At 35.4% G+C, this 25,780-nt stretch overlaps 1 protein-coding gene across 1 annotated transcript in view; it reads left to right on the top strand.

The window, feature by feature from the left end:
* RYR2 (ryanodine receptor 2) overlaps window positions 1-25,780 on the top strand; it is a 798,221-nt gene that overhangs the window by 381,927 nt on the left and 390,514 nt on the right. Inside the window, exons 13-14 of the mRNA XM_061161401.1 lie at window positions 13,356-13,520; window positions 16,261-16,382. Coding sequence (XP_061017384.1) covers window positions 13,356-13,520; window positions 16,261-16,382 — 287 coding nt within the window. The remainder of the gene's footprint in view (window positions 1-13,355; window positions 13,521-16,260; window positions 16,383-25,780) is intronic.

The following is a 25,780-nucleotide window of genomic DNA, read 5'->3' as shown; positions in this document are numbered from 1 at the left end:
AATGGAAGGTATATGAGAATATGAGTGCAAGGGGAAAGATTTTATTTAACTTAAAAAAAAAATCTCTGGTTGTTTTGCCTGTTATGATAGCCATTTTTCCTTTGTAACAAAAAAAAAATCTGTTAAAAAATTCAACCATTGCACTGACATGTTTGGACATAAGTTTTGTGCACATTTTAAATTTCTTTCTTTATGGGGAGACCTCGAATCAGAAATACTGACTCAAAAGCTATGAATATTTTCAAAATCTAGAAACAGTTCTCATCCAAAGCAATAGCTTTTGAAATATTTCCCCATAAATATCTCTGCTTTTGTTCTGTCAGTGTTACTATAGTTTGCATATGAAGAATTTTTACTGACCAGATTCTTCTGTGGTCTCTGCTCAGAGTTTCTGTTTCTGGCTTTTGGTGATTGCATACTGTTATAGCTGACGTTGAAAAAACAGAGAACTGAAATTTCAGTATTGCCTTTTAATGAACTGTTTGCATGCATATGTGCACGCTAAGTTGCTTTAGTCATGTTTGACTCTCTGCGACCCCATGGACTGTAGCTTGCGAGGCTCCTCTGTCCATGGGATTCTCCAGGGAAGAATACTGGAGTGAGTTTCCAAGCCCTCCTCCAGGGGATCTTCCCAACCCAGGGATCACACCGAGGTCTCTTAAGTCTCCTGTACTGACAGGTGTGTTCTTTACCCCTAGCACCACCTGGGAAACCCAGTGAGCTGTTTGATTTCTCTAAACCTGCTCTCCTGTATGGAGCTCACATTCATGGAGCCACTCGAACACACAGGTTGCTAATAACACACCATCAATTTGTGAATAACATGGTTGAGATTCATGAAAACAGAGGTGAAATCAAGGAAAACTTTTTTTTTATTTAATTTATTTTATTGAAGTATACTTGACTTCGTGTTATGTTGTTTTGTGCTGTATAGCAAAATGATTCAGTTGTACATGTCATATACATTATTTTTCTTATTCTTTTCCATTATGATTTATCACAGGATACTGAATGCAGTTCCTTGTGCTACACAGTAGGACTTATTGTTTGTCCATCCTATACATAATAGTTTGCACTTGCTAATCCCAAACTACCAATTCATCCCTTCCCCACCCACTCCCCCTTGGCAACCACAAGTTTGTCTCTATGTCTGTGAGTCTGTTTCTGTCCCATAAATAAGTTCATTTGTATCATGATGGTGTGATCACTCACCTAGAGCCAGATATCCTGGAATGTGAAGTCAGGTGGGCCTTAGAAATCATCACTATGAACAAAGCTAGTGGAGGTGATGGAATTCCAGTTGAGCTATTTCAAATCCTGAAAGATGATGCTGTGAAAGTGCTGCACTCAATATGCCAGCAAATTTGGAAAACTCAGCAGTGGCCACAGGACTGCAAAAGGTCAGTTTTCATTCCAATCCCAAAGAAAGGCAATGCCCAAGGATGCTCAAACTACTGCACAATTGAACTCATCTCACATGCTAGTAAAGTAATGCTCAAAATTCTTCAAGCCAGGCTTCAGCAATACGTGAACTGTGAACTTCCAGATGTTCAAACTGGTTTTAGAAGAGGCAGAGGAACCAGAGATCAAATTGCCAACATCTGCTGGATCATAGAAAAAGCAAGAGAGTTCTAGAAAAACATCTATTTCTGCTTTATTGACTATGCCAAAGCCTTTGACTGTGTGGATCACAATAAACGGTGGGAAATTCTGAAAGAGATGGGAATATCAGACCACCTGACCCACCTCTTGAGAAACCTATATGCAGATCAGGAAGCAGCAGTTAGAACTGGACATGGACCAACAGACTGGTTCCAAATAGGAAAAGGAGTACGTCAAGGCTGTATATTGTCACCCTGCTTATTTAACTTATATGCAGAGTACATCATGAGAAATGCTGGGCTGGAAGAAGCACAAGCTGGAATTAAGATTGCCGGGAGAAATATCAATAACCTCAGATACGCAGATGACACCACTCTTATGGCAGAAAGTGAAGAGGAACTAAAAAGCCTCTTGATGAAAGTGAAAGAAGAGAGTGAAAAAGTTGGCTTAAAGCTCAACATTCAGAAAACTAAGATCATGGCACCTGGTCCCATCACTTCATGGCAAATAGATGGGAAAACAGTGGAAGCAGTGTTAGACTTTATTTTTTTGGGCTCCAGAATCAATGCAGATGGTGATTGCAGCCATGCAATTAAAATATGCTTACTCCTTAGAAGGAAAGTCATGACCAACCTAGATAGCATATTAAAAAGCAGAGACATTACTTTGTCACCAAAGTCCATCTAGTCAAGGCTATGGTTTTTCCAGTAGTAATGTATGGATGTGAGAGTTGGACTGTGAAGAAAGCTGAGCACCGAAGAATTGATGCTTTTGAACTGTGGTGTTGGAGAAGACTCTTGAGAGTCCCTTGGACTGCAAGGAGATCCAACCAGTCCATCCTAAAGGAGCTCAGTCCTGGGTGTTCAATGGAAGGACTGAAGCTGAAACTCCAGGACTTTGGCCACCTGATGCGAAGAGGTGACTCATTGGAAAAGACCCTGATGCCGGGAGGGATTGGGGGCAGGAGGAGAAGGGGACGACAGAGGATGAAATGGCTGGATGGCATCACTGACTCTATGGACATGAGTTTGAGTAAACTCCGGGAGTTGGTGATGGACAGGGAGGCCTGGCGTGCTGCGATTTATGGGGTCGCAATGAATCAGACCCGACTGAGTGACTGAACTGAACTGAACTGAACTGTATCATATTTTAGATTCAACATGTAAGTAGTAGCATATGGTATTTGACTTTATCTTTCTGACTTACTTCTGTTAGTATGATAATCTCTAGGGCCATGCATGTTGCTGCAAATGGCATTCATTGTTTTTATGCCTGAGTAGTATTCCATTGTGTGTGTGTGTGTGTGTGTGTGTGTGTACCACATCTTCTTTATCCATTCAGCTGCTGAGGGACATTTAGGTTGTTTCCATATCTTGGCTACTGTGAATAGTGCTCCTATGAAAATAGGAGTCCCAGTATCTTTTTGAACTAGAGCTTTTCTGGATAAATGCCCAGAAGTGGGATTGCTGAATGGTATGGTAACTCTGGGGGCTTCCCTGGGGGCTCAGCAGTAAAGAATCCATCTGCAGTGCAGGAGATGGGGGTTCGATCCCTTGGAGGAGGGCATGGCAGCCCACTGCAGCATTCTTCCCTGGAGAATCCCATGGACTGCATTGCCTGGGAGGCTGTAGTCCACAGCGTCTCAAGGAATCGGTTGTGTCTGAAGCAATTGCGCATGTGGAAACTCTATTTTTAATTTTTTGGGGAAATCTTATTTTTAAAATCACAGAGTTTTCATTTTAAAATCATTGACAGATTATGTAATACAGTGTTTTCTATGAAGTCAAGACAGCAACTCTATTATTTCTAAATTACTTTGTTCTATTATATATCATGTGTAATCATTATAGAAGATTTTAAAAAGAAATAATGCAAAAATATGGTAAGGGGTAAATTAAAATTGTGTACTATCCATCACTCAGAAACAACTGTTGAGTGTATGTATTTCAGTCTTTAACAACTATATGCATATTTTTATACTAATAGGGCTACATATTAAAATTAAAAATTAAAATTAAAAAGTAAAAATTATTCATGATGAAAGGTGCAATTGCATAATAAAAAAGCATGAACTTAAAACTAAAATAGAGTAAACGTACAGTTCTTAATTATAGATGACATAATATGTTTTTAAAATACTGTTTTTATATTTTTAACATTTTAGGTAAGATGATATAGGTAAACAGTTTCTTTCATCCTTTTGTTAAGCATTATACTTGGCTATGGTCCCTCGTCTTTGAATAAATAATCACGTTTTCTTAAAGGTGTATCTGATTCTTGTTTTCCCTTAATGCCACTGACAAGCTGAAAATGCTTGCTATATTTTTATATATTTTTGCTATATCCAATGAAAATAATGAGTACTTATATTTCTTTAAGGCAAAAATATGTGTGTAAGATATTTCTTTGGTTCTTGGTGTACTTTGAGTATACAAGTAATAAATGACTGTTGGTTGACATAATTACTATGTTGTAAACCAAGTTTTTATTACTGGTGAAAAATTAAACTTTTTTTAGAACAGCTGAGAATACCAACTTTTATCTTAGAATCAAGGGTATGGTTTTAGGAATTCTGAAGAAAATCACCTCTTAAGGACCCTTATTTTACATTAGTGTTCACTTACCTATGATTGTGTGAAACTGCTTTGAAAAAGTATATTCTATATATTTGAAAACATTAAGATCTTTCTGGGCTTCCCTCATAGCTCACTTGGTAAAGAATCCACCTGCGATGCAGGAGACCCTAGTTCGATTCCTGGGTCGGGAAGATCTGCTGGAGAAATGATAGGCTACCCACTCCAGTGTTCTTGGACTTCCCTTGTGGCTCAGCTGGTAAAACTGGTAAAGAATCCACTTGCAATGTGGGAGACCTGGGTTCAATCCCTAGGTTGGGAAGATACTCTGGATAAGGGAAAGGCTACCCACTCGAGTATACTGGCCTGGAGAATTTCATGGACAGTATAGTCCATGGGGTCCCAAAGAGTTGGACATGACTGAGTGACTTTCACTTCACTTCATTTCAAGATCATTCTTACTTAAAATTTTGTGAACAGCTTTAAAAACCTGTTCTACTAGTTAACATAAGGAGCGATTTTTTAAATTGTCATTTGGATATCTTTGTACTAATGTGAATACTCATTAGCCATTCTCAAGTTCAGGATTTGGAAAATAATAAACAATTGTTGATGACTGGATATATTCAGAATAAACACAATAAAGTGAAAGACAATTTCTAATATCACCAATGTTGTCCCCTTATTCCCCTCAGCTTTAGGGAGATATAACTGACATTTAATAATGTGTGAAAGTAAGGTGTACAATGTGATGTTTTGATGCACATATATATTGCAAACTCCTTGGTCTTTTTTTTTTAAAGAAAGCATTTTATATCATGAAAAATTCAGTTTGATTTATGCAGGTTTTCATAGAACTTTCCTTCACTTTCTCTACTCCTAGAATTTTAAACCATTACATTAGTGTATTGAAATGTCAGTTTTAATCATAAGGTAGGTTGACAATCACCCGTGTATTACACTGCCCCCAGGATGTCATTTTTTTTTTTTTTTTTTAGCTTAAAATGCCACTAAAATATTCCTCTTTGGGTGATTTTATCCAGTCTTTTTCCTCTCATGAACCATGAATAGAAACCTTTAGCTATTGAAATGATGGAATACCAACCTCAAATAAGACTTCCAATGAGATTACAAGGATTATGGAGCAAATTGTAAAAATAGAACAAAATATTTTTAGGACATAGTTTTAGCATGTTTTTATTTGAGATTTTTATTCTTGGCTCAAAATATGTTTAAGATGTTTTAAAATATATAGACCCACCAATAAAAATAAGAGTCAGGCTAACAGTTTCTAATGTGCCAAGTAATGTGCTAAGCCCTTTTTATGTGTTTTCTGATTTAATCCTAGTTCAACCCTATGAAGCTTAGATACTGTTTTTAGTCTTCATTATGTAGATGACTATATTTAGGCTTAGGTTAGTTAAGTGGCAGATCTAGACTCTGAAGCTAAGTATTAATAGTAAATCTGAAGCCCCCTTTAATGATAAAACTTGTGGTTTAATTATAATGAGTAGCAGATAAAAAGAAATGTTGCTCATCTGTGATCACCTGCATTTATGGTTGCTTTGTGATTGATTAAATATCTAAAAATTAAAATCAAAATGGGTAACTTGGGCTTTTTTTGTTATCAAAATAGTTATATGAAGTTTTCAATGCAGATGGATTTTTGTTTTTAATCAGGGTTAAATTCAGAATAAATTCTTGCAATCAGGTGGTGTTTCTCAAAGGGTTTTGATAGCATAATAGAAAGTAATGCCCACTATGGTTTTACAGAAGATACAGAAATTCAATTTTCATTTTTATGGTAACTTTAAATAGCATTAAGCCTGACAGTGAGCTTGGTGAAACCATCTGTGGTTAAGATGAGGTGTTTAACTAATTTGAAAGGATATGTGCATTTTTGTGTTCATTGCAGCATTATTTATATTAACTAAGACTGATTAGTGCCCATCGATAGGTGAATGGATAAAGAAGATATGGTATACATACAAATATATATGATGCAATGTTACTCATCTGAAAAAAGAAATCTCGCCATTTACAACAATATGGATGGGCATAGGGGATATGCTGAGTCCGAGAAAGACAAATACTGTATGATTTCACGTATATATTTATATATGTACATATGCAGAATTTAAAAAACAAAACCAATGAACAAGCATAACAGAACAGACTCATAGATACAGAGAACAAACATTATTGGTTGCCAGAAGGGAGAGAGACTAAAAGGTACAAACTTCCAGTTACAAATGAATAAGTCATAGGAATGAAATGTTCAGCATGGGGAATATAATTAATAATATTGTAGTATCTTAGATGACACATGGTAATTAGACATCATAGTGATGATTTTGTAATGTATAGCATTATGATTGAATCACTGTGTTGTATATCTGGAGCTAACATAATGTAGGCCAATTATACTTCAAGTTTTAAAATTGGAGATGCTGCAAAGAAATGCAACAAGATGTTAATGATGGTTATCTCTGGGAGAGATGAGGACTATAGGTGATCATTAATTCTTGATATTTTTATGTATTTGTAGTTGTCTGCAATGAACAGATTTTGCTTGTAAAATTAGAAAGAAACAATGTCCTTAAAAATGAAGTAAAAAAAGACAACAACAACAAAAAAAAAAGAAAAAAGAAAAAAATGAGGTATATCAGTTAGAGTTTAACCAGAGAGACAGTGTCAGAATGAGAGACATATATATGAAAGGATGTTTTATATGGACTCGGTTTCTGAGATTGGAAAGCTGGCGGAGGAGTTTCTAGTGCAAATGTCCTGAAGAGGAAGATTGTAAGCAGAATGAAATCGATGGGACTCACTGTATTCTCTGTGCTTAAGGAAAGCTTAAATCCTCTTTTAAAGACTGCACCTGATTAAGTATGACTCACCCTGGGAAGCCTCCCATTTTATTTGCTCAAATCAATTGAACTGCGACCCTGACTACATCTGCTGGATCTTTTCACCTTTGCGGTGTAACACAACTTAATTGCAGAAGTGATACCCCATCGTGTTCACTGGTTCTGCCCACACTCCAGGGGAGGGAAGATATAGTACAAGATTTTTAGAGGGCTTCTCCTAAGGCTCTGTGTCCTTGTTTCACTGTCCCCATGGAAGCTCCTCAAAGACCCTCTGTTATTAAATCAGGTCTGCTGCTCGCTGCTTACAAAATGAATAGTCACAAATGCTGATAGAAAGGAAGGTTGCCTTGAATCAGAATAACTACCGTCTGGGGAGATGGTGGACTCAGCAACCCTCAAAACCACCTCTGAAGATTCTGCATGGCAGTGAAAGCTTTTAAAGGGAAACCAGGAAGTAATCTAGTGAATCATTGAGATAGGGGGTCAGAGTCATGGTCATCCCCCACAGTGTGCAGGCTCATCGACTTTGCATGATCTTTCTTTAGATACTGCCTTGTTCACACAGTTTATTTGTGAGATTTCTGAAGGGGAAGCTAGGGAAGTGATCTGGTCATCTGTTAATTACTTATTCATTTCTGCTTCTTTGATTTAGGGAAAGAACCAACAAGTTGCAAACTATTGTGTGACGTAAAGATTTGAAAGGTGAGCTAGGGCCGAAAATGAGTAGAGCATGGGGGTGCCTGGTTTAAGGTTAGTGAAGAGACAAAAGAGGGGCCTTCTACAAGCTGCTTACATCTCCAAATACAGGAAAAGTTTTAAAGCTCTTCTCTCCATAAACCCACCCACTGGAGTTTTTCCTCATGAAACTTCTGAACACAGGGGCTAAAGCCATCTGTGTGTTTTTTTTGCAGTTCTGCCCTGGATGGGCTAAGCTTGGCCTGGCCTGTCCATCCCAGCAATTTCTCTTAACCTGTAGCATTGTTAGACTCATATTTCCCAGTGACCAGCTATTTTTTTGCCAAAATGTGCCCCTGTATAGAAGCAAATAAATTAATTTTTGACCTTTTAACTCTCAAACTTTAGCCACTACTTGTCTTAAGGAGAAAATACCAAAATACTCCATCTGCTAAGGATGTAGGCCTTTGTCTTCTTTCTCTCAGCCACTTGATAGAATAATTTGGGGACATTTAAGGAAAATTTCAGTTAATGCTAGAAGAATGTCTCTGAACTACCTTTGTCAATATAATTAAAACATTATGCTATTAGGACTAGTTTAAATTTCTTAATGAGTCTAATCTCCACTATTATGTCCAGTATATATAATTTAAGGAGAACAGTTGTTCAGACATAGTTTTGACATAGTCATGAGCCAGATTGACATACCCAATGCCAAAACATCATTTTTTATTTTTCAGGCTGATCTTTTAAACTTCTGGAACCATATTAATGTTCATTTGGAAATTAGATTTTCCAAGCATTCATGAGTAGGATTATTTGAGTTCTGGGATTGGGGTTATTTTATTTTATTTTTTCTGAGGAGCGATCTTGGTTTTTTCAGGCAGTGAATCTTGCTAAACTGAAGCTCCAGTTTCTTTCTTTCTTTGGAAGTGGGCTGTTGCTTGTACTGTTTGTGCTCAGTTATTTTGAAGTCTAGCTGCTACTATTTACTAGGGCTCCCCTGGGTGTGCATAGTATAATGGTTAACAAGAATTCGCAGATAGCATAAACAGATTTTGTGGCTACTTTTCTCATCCAGGATTTAGCTCGTCTAATTTTTTTGTCTGCTTGTGAGCCCCAAACTGTGTCCTTTGATACCTCAAGTATCAAATAAGACAGAACCTTAATCCCAGGAATGCAAGGATTCTTTAATATCTGCAAGTCAATCAATGTAATACACCACATTAACAAATTGAAAGATAAAAACCATGTGATTATCTCAATAGATGCAGAGAAAGCCTTTGAGAAAATTCAACATCCATTTATGATAAAAACTCTCCAGAAAGTAGGAATAGAAGGAACATACCTCACCTAATAAAAGCTATATAGGACTAACCCACAGCAAACATTATCCTCAGTGGTGAAAAAGTGAAAGCATTTCCCTTAAAGTCAGGAACAAGACAAGGGTGCCCACTCTCACCACTGCTATTCAACATAGTTTTGGAAGTGTTGGCCACAGCAGTCAGAGCAGAAAAAGAAATAAAAGGAATCCAGATAGGAAAAAAGGAAGTAAAACTCTCACTGTTTGCAGATGACATGATCCTTTACATAGAAAACCCTAAAGACTCTACCAGAAAATTACTAGAGCTAATCAATGAATACAGTAATGTTGCAGGATATAAAATTAACACACAGAAATCCCTCACATTCATATACACTAACAATGAGAAAACAGAAAAGAAATTAAGGAAACAATACCATTCACCATTGCAACAAAAAGAATAAAATACTTAGGAGTATATCTACCTAAAGAAACAAAAGACCTATATATAGAAAACTATAAAATACTGATGAAAGAAATCAAAGAGGACACGAATAGATGGAGAAATATACTGTGTTCATGGATTGGAAGAATCAATATTGTGAAAATGAATATACTACCCAAAGCGATCTGTAGATTCAATGCAATCCCTATCAAGCTACCAACGGTATTTTTACAGAACTAGAACAAATAATTTCACAATTTGTATGGAAATACAAAAAACCTCAAATAGTCAAAGCAATGTTGAGAAAGATGAATGGAACTGGAGGAATCAACCTGCCTGACTTCAGGCTTTACTACAAAGCCACAGTCATCAAGACAGTATGGTACTGGCACAAAGACAGAAATATAGATCAATGGAACAATAGAAAGCCCAGAGATAAATCCACGAACCTATGGACACCTTATCTTTGACAAAGGAGGCAAGGATATACAATGGAAAAAAGACAACCTCTTTAACAAGTGGTGCTGGGAAAACTGGTCACCCACTTGTAAAAGAATGAAACTAGAACACTTTCTAACACCATACACAAAAATAAACTCAAAATGGATTAAAGATCTACATGTAAGACCAGAGACTATAAAACTCCTAGAGGGGAACATAGGCAAAACACTCTCTGACATAAATCACAGCAGGATCCTCTATGACCCACCTCCCAGAATATTGGAAATCAAAGCAAAAATAAACAAATGGGACCTAATGAAACTTAAAAGCTTTTGCGCAACAAAGGAAACTATAAGCAAGGTGAAAAGACAGCCTTCAGAATGGGAGAAAATAATGGCAAACAAAGCAACAGACAAAGGATTAATCTCAAAAATATACAAGCAACTCCTGCAGCTCAATTCCAGAAAAATAAATGACCCAATCAAAAAATGGGCCAAAGAACTAAACAGACATTTCTCCGAAGAAGACATATAGATGGCTAACAAACACATGAAAAGATGCTCAACCTCACTCATTATCAGAGAAATGCAAATCAAAACCACAATGAAGTACCATTACATGCCAGTCAGGATGGTACATATACACAATGGAATATTACTCAGCCATTAAAAAGAATACATTTGAATCAGTTCTAATGAGGTGGATGAAACTGGAGCCCATTATACAGAGTGAAGTAAGCCGGAAAGATAAACACCAATGCAGTATACTAACGCACATATATGGAATTTTAAAAGATGGTAACGATAACCCTATATGCAAAACAGAAAAAGAGACACAGATGTATAGAACAGACTTTTGGACTCTGTGGAAGAAGGCGAGGGTGGGATGTTCTGAGAGAATAGCATTGAAACAAGTATACTGTCTAGGGTGAAACAGATCGCCAGCCCAGGTTGGATGCATGGGACAAGTGCTCAGGACTGGTGCACTGGGAAGACCCAGAGGGATGGGATGGGGAGGGCAGTGGGAGGGGGGATCGGGATGGGGAACACATGTAAATCCATGGCTGATTCATGTCAATGTATGGCAAAAACCACTACAATATTGTAAAGTGAGTAGCCTCCAACTATTAAAAATAAATGAAAAAAAAAAAAAAAGAAAAAAGAACCTTTCTTCTACTTGAGCTCCAAGAAGGTTGGACAGGGCATGCCCCTAGACAAAGGTTACATCTTACAAATCACTTGAGTACTCTTTGTCTTTATAGAGAAGTCTGCTGTTCACTTTCTGCTTTTGGTCTCTGAAATGCCTGACAACAGAGTCTAAAAAATATTTTTTTTCCAATTTTCTAACTGGTTGTCTATGGGATGATTAGCCTAACTAAACTACTATCATTTCCCATGGCCAGAATAACTAAAAAGAAAACTAAATATAGATGATTTATAAAATATATCAAGGTAATGCTAAAACTAAATGTCACTAATTTAGATATAGGTTAGTTAATACAGGGTTTTAGGAATCTAACGTCTCACCTAACTTGGACAGTTTATTTCTGGTAAAACAGACTAGTTTTCTGTTAGATGGTTTTACCAGCTGTCATATTCTTACCACGGTGATTGGTCAGATCATCTAGATTATTTTCACCTGAATGTCTCCTAAACTTGAGCTACAGAAAATGATAGGAAATAAAAGAAGGAAAGGACTGACTAGCTTTTGTTCTTTTAAAAAGCAAATAATCTGGTGGGTTTTTTTTTTTTTTTCCCCCTCTAATGTCACTTTAGCAGTTCTTACTTGACTTGAGGATCTGAATAATTACAAAAACATGGTCATCATGAAGTTTTGAAATTAAAAGTTCTAACCCAGGGAGTGATGTGAAGCACTTCAGTAAAAAGCAAGCACAGCATACCTTTGTACTTAGTAGCTGCACTTTTTAAAGCACTATCCACAAGCCTATAAATAGACTACAAGCCAATTTCCTGGGATAAAGGAAAAACAAAAATCATGTTAGAAGCTCCTTGTTTTATTTTGAGGAGATAATTGCATTGTTATATATTTTTCCTAGAATTTATTTTTTCTATTTAGAGGTTTAAGTAGATTTGTAGTTTATCTGGTTTGATAGAATGAAATTGGAATGGTTTATTATCTGTTTTATTGCAGATTCAGATTATTTGCATAATGGTTAAATCAACTTAACTTCTAATTGCATTCACTTTCTTATATGACCTTGACCCTTTTTGCATTAAGAATCGAAACTCATTTAAGTTTTAATTGTCAATTGTTGACGGAGTGTCCATAATTATTTCGGAGTTGCTAATTATTAGTGTGGTGTAATAATACCATAAGAAATCAAAATTTCTGTGTTACTTGAATTGTTCCTTTTGGTGGTTTAACAGACATAAAATTGACTCCAACCTAATTTTCAGAAACATTTATATAACTAGTACTGATTTCAAACAATGCTCAAACAGCCAAAGAGATAGACAAAACTTAAAGTAAATTTAACAAGAAAATTAGAACAAGGACAATAAGAAACCACAAAAGAAGATACTGTAACCAAAAGAGCACTAGATTTTTTTCCTGCTATTTTAAGAATTATACAGTACTTCAAGGCATAATGAGTTTTTGGAGACCAGAATGAAACATGGAAGGGAAAATGGAAGGAAGAAGCATTAAAACAAATCAGGATTGAAAGGAAATATTTAGTTGGTATCAGAGGATTGATTGTTTCTTCCTAGCATAGGGAACTCTGTAGTCTAAAAACTATATTGAAACTGAATTATACCCTTGATTAGGGTTTGAAAGAAATCATCATTATTCCTAACATCCTCATTAAAACAAAATTCATCATCAACATTATAAATAACAGCTTCATGGTCAAAATCATGAAAGTTTATTAAAGTGTTTATTTTATCCCAGGTACTGTGCTGAAGGTGTTGCATTCATTATCTCATTTTTTCTGATACTGTGGGGGAGGTTCTCATGTTAGCTTTATTTACAGATGAGAAACAGAGGCTTAAAAGGTTTAATTAACTTATCCTAAGGCCTCAGAGGTACTAAGTGGCAGAGATTAGGCTCAAAATTAGATTTTCTGTCCCCCAATCTATACTCTTAGTCATTAATCATAAAAATAATAATCTGGAAATAATATGAAACCTAAATTACTGATTTTAAGGTCTCTAGTTTGGAGTTTGCCATGAAGCAATATAAAATTTTGTGTTATGGCCAAAATAATTTTCTGCCCGTATGAATAATTCAGGAGTATGTTATTTATCTTTGCAATCTCCTCCTCAGTTTCCAGTAGAGGTTGAACTGCTACAATAGAACATTTGACCATTATTATTTCAGAGGGCTACATTTTTCAAGGAACATGATTTACAACAAGGCAAAGTTCCTTTGATATTAAACCAGTATTTTTTAAAGCCTTTGCTTGTCTTTTTTTTCCCCTCTCCCAGGAAAAATTGGATGTAGGAGTGAGAAAAGAAGTTGATGGCATGGGAACCTCTGAAATAAAATATGGAGACTCAGTGTGTTATATACAGCACATCAGTACAGGCTTATGGCTAACTTACCAGTCTGTGGATGTGAAATCAGTGAGAATGGGATCCATACAACGCAAGGTAAGAGTGTACAAAAACACTGTCTATGGTGGTCGTTCTTAATAACTGAAAAACACAAATGCAAGACCCAAACAAGTAGCAACACTTTCAGCCACTTGCTGTGTTATTTACAAGCTAGAGGTCCGGTCCCACCCTGGTAAACTCTCTGGGTTTTGTATGGTGAGCAGTGTTAGATATTGCTTTCTTGTTGTTGTTATTTAGTTGCTCAGTCCTGTTTGACTTTTTTTGACGCCATGTACTGTATGGCCTGCCAGGCTCCTCTGTCCATAGGATTGTCCTATGGACAGAATACTGAAGTGAGTTGCCATTTCCTCCTCCAGTAGACCACATTTTGTCAGAACTCTCCACTTTGATCCATCGCTTTTGGGTGTCCCTGCATGGGGCGTGGCTCATAGCTTCATTGAGTTACAGAAGCCCCTTCACCACCACAAGGCTGTGAACCAAGAAAGGGTTGAAATTTTAGTTTTCTTGTGTTTTTCATTATCATGCCCAAGTCACATTTATCTCAGCTTGCTGTCATTTCATCTATTCTGGTTGTTCATCTCAGTATGACTTCTTATTGTGAATTTTCACTCCTCTTTCACTGAAGAAATATTTTCTTTCTAGTTCATTAAATTCTCTTTTTATGCCTTCTTGCATCCTGTAGACTTTATATACTTAAATAATATTCTGCTATTTCATTTTATCTGACTTTAATAAAGCAGATATGATTGCTAAATTTTATCAGTTGAAGGGAGATAAAAATCATATTTTATTGTCTTCATTGATAAATAAGTTAATAGACATCACAATATTTAAGAATCCTTATATTCATAGACTAAACCCAGTTTGGCCTAGTTTATTATTCTTCTTAAATCTTATTGGTTTCTACTTATATTTTATTTTAGAACTTACCTAGAATTGCCACATATATTCATTTGATAAATTTATGCATTCTTTGTTTATGGATATTGAAATTTGAGATTCATACAATTTTCAAATTTCATGAAGTAGTCTTTCCTTTGTTTTTTTTCCACCATTAGAAAATGTAGACCATTCATAGGTGACAGACTATGTAAAGACAGGCAGCAGTCATTGCTCAGTTACTAGTCTACTATTAAAAGAGCATGTTCTCTTTGAAGGTTCATTAGAGCTCACTTGTGAAATTGTCTAGTCCTATGATCTTTTAAATATTGGATCTTAAATTTCCTTTCCAATCTCTGTTAAATAAGTTGATATCATCAAATTTTCTACATTAAGGAGATTCCTTTTGATGATTTTTAACTTGCTAGGAAGTCATCCATGTCCTCTGGGGTAGTCAGTTATGTTCTTAAAAAAAAAAATTGGAGGTGGGCATTAAGTTTCATACAGCATTGATTTATTATATTTTATAATTTTAATGTCTTTTGTATCTTATATCATATTTCCTGTGTTTATTTCTTTCTTTCAATTTTATCTTTGGCCTGCTTTGTGAGAGGTGAATCTCTTTCATTTATCTTCTTTTATTCATCCTTACCTACTATATCATTTTCTTTCTAGTTCATTAAATTCTCTTTTTATCTTAAATAATTCCTCTTTTCAATTTTGTTTTTGTTTTTTAGAGTCTAAAAATGAGTAATACATTGCTTCGTTATGGTCATTTTTTTCTTTGTCAGTGAATGCATTTAAGGCTTTGGGATTGACTTTGGGACTTCCCTGATGGTCCAGTGGTTAAGACTCCCAGTTTCCATTGTAGGGGACAAAGGTTCAATCTCTGGTAGAAGACATCACAATATTTAAGAATCCTTATATTCATAGACTAAACCCAGTTTGGTTTAGTCTAAGATCCCAGGTGTTCTGTGGAGTGGCAAAAAGGAAAAAAAAAAAAAAACTTTAAATAGAAAAAAAGCCTTTGTGTCTCTGTCTCATTGATTTTGGTATAGGGAGAATTATCTTCACAATGCTTTTCAAATAGTTTGTGATATTAGTTCTAGTTGCTAATTTTAGTTCAGTTTATCTGGTTAAATGTGCTGAAGACATCTTGCTGTTGGTGTTAAGTGAAGGGAGTTAGACATATATGGTTCCATTTACATGTCAGTACACAAGTGATCTTTGCTGTTCAAAGTCCAGAAGTTGGGAAATACCTTGGAGAACAGGGACAGGAAGTGAGCACTGGCGGGGGAGTTTTTAGGTGCCTTAACATTCTCTTTCTTGATTGGGTGTTACACAGTTGTTTCACTTTGTAAAATTCATTCAGCTGTTCAATTATCTCTTTATGTTGTATATTCAGAAATATAAAGCCTAACAAAAGAAATAATGCAATAAAATACATTTTTAAAAGAACTGAGATACCTTAGAAGCATTGCTCAGTGCTTATAAATTAACCCTGCTGTGTTCAGAATTACTGTAGAAGTGGTATCCCATGTAATGTTTTCCTTTGCTTCTTTTGTTCAGAGTTTGTTTAGACTGTGGATGAATTATTGAATATAGATATGTGAAAGCACTCTAATATTTGTTTTTCAAATCAATACATTTATTGATTTCTGCTTTAAACCACAACAGATTCCTCTTTAAAGTAACAGCTGAATAAATATATTGAATGGTGGATTTGTACAGGGACCTGTACATATTACTTTACCTGAGCATGACTGTGTATAGCCACTTTCACCTGCCTTTAGGCTCTGTTTATTGTCATGGTTCCCCATTTTGAGTGCACATCTTCCTAACACCCATTTGAAAAAAGGATGTTGGGAGTAATCGAGTTATTTGTCCTTTCATGCAGGCTATTATGCATCATGAAGGACACATGGATGATGGCCTAAATTTATCCAGATCTCAGCATGAAGAATCACGGACAGCACGTGTCATTCGGAGCACAGTCTTTCTTTTTAATAGATTTATTAGGTACATTTTCCTTCTTTGTTGTGATTGCTTGATATTTTATTTCAATTTTGTTTTCAGATTACAAATAAACAATTCTAAAACATATATGTTGGTAAATCTCATACAGTTTGGCAGTTCTGCCGAACACATTAGGAAATGCTAGTTAGATGATTTTGTGTTTTTCTTTTTAGAATTGGAATATAGTTGATTTACAATGTGTTAGTTTCAGGTATACAGCAAAGTGACTTAGTTATACATATTCATATATCTGTGCTTTTTCAAATTCTGTTCCCTTATAGATTATTATAGAGTATTGAGTATATTTCCTTTAAATGATTTTTAAAGAAATGACTGTGGTTTTAGGAACTATATGTGCAACTTATAATTGTTAGCTGTATGTGAGAATTATTCTATAACATAACCTTTGTGCTAGCTCTTTCACACTGAGGGTGGTACTTCCTAGATACTTTGTGAATTTTGAACTTTTTTTTTAGGTGATTCTTGTAATAAGTAAGTTTTACCACGTAATAATGGAAACAATTGCATATTTACAAAACTAAGTCTAACTTGTGTCCAAAGTGTTTTCTGGAAACCTTATACCAGTATATATTATGGTTGGTGATAGGTATTATATCTATTTTTACACTTGCCAATTTAAAGATGGGAAAAACTGATATATATGTGTATACGCTCTTCCCAGGTGGCAAAGAACTCACCTGCTGATGCAGGAGACATACAGGTTTGTTCCCTGGATCGGAAAGATCCTTGGAGGAGGAAATGGCAAGACATTCCATTTCTTAGGTGGAGCATCCCCTTGGACAGAGGAGCCTGGAGGTCTACATCCATAGGATCGCAGAGTCAGACAGGACTGAAGCAGCTGAACATGCAAGCCTGCATGTATATATTTATAGTATATACATATTTATTTGTTACTGTTTAGTCACTCAGTCATGTCCAACTCTTTAAGACCCCATGGACTGCAGCCCACCAGGCTCCTCTATCCATGGAATTTCCCAGGCAAGAATACTCGAGTGGGGTGCCATTTCCTTCTCCACACATTTATTTATAATGATATTTAGTTTTTTAAAATTTGCACATCAGTGTGAATTGTTAAAAAACCAATGAGTATATCTCATATTTTTTGGCCAGGTTTCTTTTTTTATTTTTTCTTTGTGATTTGCCCTGTTATTTGATAATATTTATATTAGGCCATTATGAGCTTTTTCTATGTTAGAGATATTAATTTCCTATATAAATTGTAAATATTTTCCCATTTTTTTGGTTTGGAAAAGATCTTAAAGTGTTTTTTCCATTGTGGTTTGCTCAATAAATCATGTCTTGGTTTTATAGCATATAAAAAACCTTTACCACCTAAGATTATATGAATGTTAATTATTCTCTGCTTCTTTTATAAACCATTGCACTGTGTTTGCATTTCTGTGCATACTTTCATGAAATCAGAGCATGTGCACAGCATTCAGCTTCATCATATCCTTAGTATTTATCTCAATTCTCTGTCTCATATAAATCCTAACCCTTTTCAGATGGAGTAATGCTTGCTGGAGTAGACATCATCAGATTCTTATTTTTTATAGCAATATTTTAATTGTGAAATTGTAACTTATTTAGAATCAATTCAACTTAGACTTTTTCCATCTTGTCCTTTCCATAATTCTTCTTTCAGTCCAGTTCAGATCAGTCGCTCAGTCTTGTCCAACTCTTTGTGACCCCATGAACCTCAGCATGCTAGGCCTCCCTGTCCATCACCAAATCCTGGAGTCCTCCCAAACCCGTGTCCATTGAGTCGGTGATGCCATCCAACCACCTCATCCTCTGTTGTCCCCTTCTCTTCCTGCCCCCAATCTTTCCCAGCTTCAGAATCTTTTCAAATGATCAGCCCTTCGCATCAGGGGGCCAAAGTATTGGAGTTTCCGCTTCAACATCAGTCCTTCCAATAAACACCCAGGACTGATCTCCTTTAGGATGGACTGGCTGGATCTCCTTGCAGTCCAAGGGACTCTCAAAGAGTCTTCTCCAACACCACAGTTCAAAAGCGTCAATTCTTCTGTGCTCAGCTTGCTTTATAGTCCAACTCTCACATCCATACATGACCACTGGGAAAACCATGGCCTTGACTAGATGGACCTCTGTTGGCAAAGTAATGTCTCTGCTTTTTAATATGCTGTCTAGGTTGGTCATAACTTTCCTTCCAAGGAGTAAACGTCTTTTAATTTCATTGCCACAATCACCATCTGCAGTGATTTTGGAGCCCCCCAAAATAAAGTCAGCCACTGTTTCCACTGTTCCCCATCTATTTGCCATGAAATGATGGGACCGGATGCCATGATCTTTGTTTTCTGAATGTTGAGCTTTAAGCCAACTTTTTCACTCTCCTCTTTCACTTTCATCATCAAGAGGCTCTTTAGTTTTTCTTCCCTTTCTGCCATAAGGGTGGTGTCATCTGCATATCTGAGGTTATTAATATTTCTCCCACAATCTTGATTCCAGCTTGTGCTTCCTCCAGCCCAGTGTTTCTCATGATGTACTCTGCATATAAGTTAAATAAGCAGGGTGACAATATGCAGCCTTGACGTACTCCTTTTCCTATTTGGAACCAGTCTGTTGTGCCATGTGCAGTTCTAACTGTTGCTTCCTGACCTGCATACAGATTTCTCAAGAGGCAGGTCAGGTGGTCTGGTATTCCCCTCTCTATGCTACTGCCTAATCAGTTCTATTGAGGAAAATAATCATAAATCTTTAAAATAGCCTATTTTCTGTGTAGTCTATCCATCAGTCCTGACTTCTTCAACTATAGAAGTCTTTATTACAATGTGACTTTTGTGGTATTTTCAGAGGCACTGTTGACATTCCATTTGGCAAGAAAGAGCTAGCTTAATAACAGAAAAAAAATTATTTGTTTTAAAGTATATCTTGTCAGAAAGATACTATATCAGTGTTTAGACTTAATGTAGTGATGCTACGCCTTAAGTGACATTTTCTATGTTGATCAAGATATGATAATTCACCTTGGATGTGATTGACTTTCACACATTTGCTCTGTGCTCAAGAGTACTCATAATTTTTTTTTTTAAAGAACCTGTGATTTGGAGGATTAGTTTTAGAATCTTATTTCTTGCTTAATTTGATTAGAGAACCAAACATAGGAAATTTGGGTTCTGTGGCAAAAGTACTTACTAAGTATTTGCTGCTTCATAATAAAATTAAATTTTTATTTGGGTTATTTGAATGAAATTCATTCATTATACTTCTCTTGATAAAATGGGTTAGTTATATAACCCATATTTAACTTTAGAAAGCTCTCTATATCCAAGGATTTTGCATCTATATATTCAACCAACCATGGATCAAAAATATTAGGAAAAAATTCCAGAGTGTTTAAAGAAGCAAAACTTGAATTTGAAGCATGATGGCTATTATTTGCACAGTATTTATATTGTATTTACAACTATTTACATAGTATTACGTAGGTAATCTAGAGATGATTTAAAGTATACAGAAGAATATTAGTAGGTTATATGAAAGTGAAATTTCACTTGTATGTGGAATCTTTTTTTTTAAGATACAGATATACTTAATATCCAAACAGAAATAGATCCATAGACATAGAAACAAACTTACGACTACCAAAAGTGAAAGAGGACAGGAGCAATTAATTAGGAGTTTGGGATTAACATAAACACACTACTCTACTTAAAATAGTTAATGAAGTAGGACCTACGGGATAGTTCAGGGGACTATACTCAATATTTTTTAGTAATAATTATATGCGTGTGTGTGTGCATGCGCACACACGGTCCGTCTCTTAGTCGTGTCCAAGTCTTTGTCACCGCATGGACTGTAGCCCACTAGGCTCCTCTGTCCATTGAAATCTCCAGTCAAGAATACTGAAGCAGGTAGCCATTTCCTTCTCTAGGGGATCTTCCCAATGCAGGGATGAACCTGGGTCCTCCTGCATGGCAGGCAGATTCTTATCTTCTGAGCCACCAGGAAACCCATACTATACCATTGTTATATAAGGGACTTGAGCATAAATTTTGATATCTGAGGAAGGTCCTGGCACTGAGGGACGGATAATCATTTTAAAAGATGATCTGATTCCCAGTCTGATCTGCAATCTTTCTTTTTTCTGCTTCCCTTGGGTTTAATTTGCTCTTCTTTTTTTGGTTTCAGAAGTTGAAGGCTGATATCATTAGTTTGAGACCTTTTCTATGTCCTCTAGTGCTTAAATATCTGTCCTTACTATCCCCTGTCACTTTTTGTTGTGCTGTGTTTAATTTCTCTTTTAATTGCTTCTTTGACCAATAGGTTGTTGAGTATTCAAATATTTGTGTTGTGCTTAGCTGCTCAGTCATGTCTGACTCTTTGCGACCCCATGGACTGTAGCCCGCCAGCCTCCTCTGTCCATGGGGATTCTCCAGGCAGGAATACTGAAGTGGGTTGCCATGCCCTCCTCTTCCATGTATTTGGGATTTTCCAAAGATCCTTCTGTTACTGATTTCTAATTTAATATATTTGAGGTCAGAAAACATACTTAAAAGACTGAATGCTTTTAAATTTATCCAGATGTGACTTATGGCCCAGAAAGTTCCATAAAGCAAAACTTGAATTTGCTGCAAGCTGGGAGCTATTCACATTGTATTTACATTGTAATGTCTATCATAAGTAATCTAGAGATGGTTTAGGTACACTGGAGGATGTGCATAAGTGCAGAGACAGGCATGACTACTCCAAGTCACCCTGAAAAAATTATATCCCTCACTGTTACTGAACCATGAACAGTGTTATAACTCAGTCTAAGAATGGATCCCTCTTTTGTTAGCTTTTTAACCAAGATCGTGCAAATCAACTCAGTCACAAGTCCTTTCAGACATTTTCATAATGTTTGTCGTTAGTTGCTCTCTGAGGAAGTGTTCGATCTTGCTAAGTATTCTGTGTGCACTGGGAAATAAATGTTCCATGTGCCCATTCTCCTTTTACTGAGTAGAGTACTAATAAGTGTCCATTTGATCTAGTTGGCTGATAGTGGTGTTTAGATTGTCTGTTTCCTTACTGATTTTCAGTCTGTCTGTTCTATTCATTATTGAGAGAAGGGTATTGAAATTTCTGATTATAATTGGATCTTTCTACTTCTCCCTGGCAGTTCTGGTTTTTTTCTTCATGTACTTTGAAGCTCTATTGTTAGATTCATAAAAATTTAGGATATAATAAACTGGCCCCCTTATTATGAAATTGCCTTTTTAAGATCCCTGATATTTGCTATGACATCAAATTTGTATGATGTTAATATTGAACTCCTTGCTTTCTTGCTTTTCTTGGTGTTAGCATTGTATATTTTTAAAAGAACTTTTACCTTTAACTTATTTGCATCTTTAAAGGTCATTTCTTTCATGCAGTATGTAGTTAAGTCTTGAATTATTATCCACTTTGACAATCACTTCCTTTTAACTGTAAAATTTAGTCCATTTATATTTGTATGATTATTGATATATAGTTTTGTCTGCCATCTTATTATTCCTTTTGGATTTGTCCTATGTGGTCTTTGTCCCCTTTCCTTCTTTTTCTGCCTTCTTTTGTGTTGTTTGAATATTTTCTGCAATTCCATCTTAATCTTGTTTTTGTTGGCTTATTAGTTATACTTTTTTGTCATTTTTATGGTTGCTTAATATTTTTAGCATCTGTCATTAACTTGTAATTTCAAGTCATTTTATCTCTATGAATAATATAAGAACATTTCAATAGAATACTTCTCTCCCAGTCTTTGTCATGTTTTTGTCATACATTTGGCTTTTACTGATATTATAAACCCCAAACTACATTCTTATAATTTTTATTTAAGGTTAGATTTTTTAAAGAGATTTAAATACACAGAAAAACATTTAACATTTTGTGCCCAGAGTTACCATTTCAGTTGTTTTCGTCTTCATTATTTTATTGAGGATTTGCATTTCCTTTAGGTAGTTTATCTTTATTCCCAAAGTTCTTGTTACATTTCTTATGGTGCATGTCAGTTGGAGATCAGCACTTTTGGCCACTGTACTTATTTCTGAAATGTTCTTATTTTACCTTTATTTTAAGTGATTTTTTTTCCCTGGGTATAATGGTCTGAGCTGAGTTTTTTTGGTTCATTGATTTTTATTTTTACTGATGATTATCTTTTATGCTTTATATATCTGGTCATTTTTGTTTGGTTGTCAGACATTGTAAATTTGTTGGGTACTGTATATTTTTGTCTTCCTGTCAGTGTTTTTAAGATTTTTCTGGGAGGCAGTTAAGTTACTCAGTCAAGTTTGATTCTTCTGGAGTTTGCTTTTCAAATTTTTGGGGTGGGAGCAGAGCAGGGTTGAACCTAGGGCTGGTTATTCTCTGCTATTGAAGCAAGCCTACCTGTATCCTCAACTTGGTGCCCCATGAATTGTGAGGACTTCTAGTCTGGCTGATGGAAGGAGGTTGACTTCAGAACCTGTGTAAGGGTTGACTACTGTCCCCTCTAATCATTTTGGGGGGTTCTGTTCCCTGCTGGAGGCAGTTTTCTCATGTGTACATGTTGATCAATAGTCGGCTGAATATTTTAAAGGGATCCTCTTTAGTCCTCTAGAGTCTACTGTTGTAAAGCTGTCTCCTCTCTGGTACTGTGTCCTGCAAACTCTAGCACCCTTGGTATTCCAGACTCTCAGCCGTGTCTGCTCAACTCAGTGAGTCTTCTGTGCCTCAGTTGGGTTCCCTTACCTACCTACATCATAGCTGAGAAATTCTTCTAAGGCAAACTGGAACAAATGTACAGCTCACCTTGGTTGTTACCCTACCTATCCTTTGTATCTTGATGTTCAGTGTCTTGAAATATGTTCTTCCCCAGATATTTTGTCTGGTATTTTTTGGGGGGTGGAAGGAGGGAAGAATTGTTTCAGAAGAGAGTAAATGCTGTCCCTGTTCACTTTATCTTGTCCAGAAGTAATTGAAAAGTTGACACATGTAATCCTTACTTCAGGATGAGATTCCATGTTTCCTCTGGCAAATGTAGTCTAATATTTTCTACTTCTATATTTATATTTATTCTCCTTTAGATTTCTCACCACAAGCCTATCACTAAGCTACTGTTTTTTTTTTTTTTTTTTTAAGCTACTGTCTTTTCCTGAGTTACCCAGCATCTCCTTTTAAAATCTGTCTACTGTGATCATGTAACAGGTGCAATGGATGAACCTAATGAGGCAGTTTCCCTTTTTTTTTTTTTTTTTTACAATTACCTAACCTTAATTGTGTCCTCATTTTTTACAAAATTAAAATTTAATTTAGCTTTATTTTTCCCTCTTCTCTCTGGAATACTTACCTGCTGGTTATATTGTTCATCATATCTATATATGTGTATCTGTATATATAGATTTATTTATGTGTTTGTTAATATTACTGAATTATTTGAATTCCTGAATTTAAATAGCTTTAATGTAGCCTGATATAATTTAATATAGCTTCTTTAATATCCCTTAGAAACTGAAAAATTTTACATGATTATAGAAATTGTAAAGGGTATGTTAAGTAACATAATTTGATACTTCTGTCACATCCATAAAATCACTAAAAGTATTTAAAACCTCAATCTTTACAATATTCAGGTATTTTTCAAGGTAATTTTTTAGATATTCATTTTATTAATATAGATTCATATACTATTAAAAACCTTATTTAAAATATGTAAACTCATACCTTTTTTATTTCATAGAGTGAAAGTCTATTTTGTGTTTATACATTTGTGTTTTTCTTACATAGTTTATTTTCTGTGACCATTCTGGTCTCTGTCACCAAGGTTAGGGTAGTGGTCGTGGAGTGTGTGTGAGGGTGTATGTGTTTGCATTTGTTTCTGTGTATAGGGGAATGTATTCTATTCTTCTGGACTATTTTTTTTAAGTGTATGAATTCCCTGTAGGTGTATATTAATAAATGTATTCTTGAAGTAAATGGGACAAGGGATAAATCTGTTTGTAATATGATTTAATCTTTAAGTTATGAAAAGTAGGGGAGGAATTCATACCTTTAATTTTTGTTTTGACATAGTGTGATTCTATCACATTTGATTTCCCCTAGTTTTTTTTTTTTTTTTTTCATTTTTTTGTCCTTGATAAATTAAGATGAAAAACATCCTCATATTGGATAGAAGTTCTAAAACTTTGCATCATTAACAATTTTAAGAGTCTTGGACAGCATTTTCTGACAAGAAGTTTCTCCTAGAAAGCAATTAAATGATTACATTTTTTGTAGCAGATATATTCAACCTAATAATCTAACAACTGACATTTGCTATTATTTCCTTTTAAGTTTGAAAATGTAGATATTATATTTGAGTTATTTTTGAATTTTATTTACATTTGTGGATGAGATTTGAATTTGACTTTGTTATATTTATCATTCAACTAGAATTAATGGGTTAAAATGTTTAAAATAGCAATATTTCATTGTATATAAGTGTTCATTTTAAGAAGGGAGAAATAATTTTCTCCTGCCAAGTCATTTCTGTTGCTTTTTGAGCATAGAAAGAATTTACAGAGATAACAAGATGAGGTAATAGATGAATTTAATTGATATATCTGACTTGGAAGTTCAGATAGAAACTTTAGGAGAGTCATGCAGTTTAACTATTTCAGCTGTTTATAAGGTTGAAGTCAAAATATTCCAAAATTATTAGTAATATTTAGGGTAAATGATGATATATTTAAAATTATGTTTTTGAGCATCATAAATTCAAATTTTTCATTTAAAACATTTTTTTTCTTTTTTCTTTTTTTAAGGAGCTCATGATCTGAGTCATAGTTAGTTCCAGATGTTGTTTTTACTGACTGTATAGAGCTTCTCCATCTTTGGTTACAAAGATGCTCCTTATTACAAAATTCAGGCTTAAATTGAAGAAAAGTAGGGAAAACTGCTGGGTCATTCAGGTATGACATAAATCACATCCCTTATGATTATACAGTGGAGGTGATGAACAGGTTCAAGGGATTAGATTTGGTAGACAGAATGTCTGAAGAACTGTAAACAGGGGTTCTTAACCTTGTACAGGAGGCCGTGACCAAAATCATCTCAAAGAAAAAGAGACCCAAGAAGGCAAAGTGGTTGTCTGAGGAGTCTTCACAAATAGCTGAGCAATGAAGAGAAGCAAAAGACAAGTAAGAAAAGGAAAAATATACACATTTGAATGTAGAGTTTCAGAGGACAGCAAGGGGAGATAAGAAGTCCTTCTTAAGTGAACAGTGCAAAGAAATAGAGGAAAACAATACAATGGGAAAGACTAGAGACCTCGTCAAGAAAATTGGAGGTATTAACAGACTATTTCATGCAAGGATGGGCACAATAAAGGACAGTAATGGGAGCTAACAGAAGCAAAAGAAGTTAAGAAGAATTGGCAAAAATAT

The sequence above is a fragment of the Dama dama genome, chromosome 15 (genome assembly GCF_033118175.1).
Source record: "Dama dama isolate Ldn47 chromosome 15, ASM3311817v1, whole genome shotgun sequence".
Taxonomy (NCBI): domain Eukaryota; kingdom Metazoa; phylum Chordata; class Mammalia; order Artiodactyla; family Cervidae; genus Dama; species Dama dama.
Note: the sequence above shows the minus strand (reverse complement) of the source record. Positions and strands in the feature narration are given on the sequence as shown.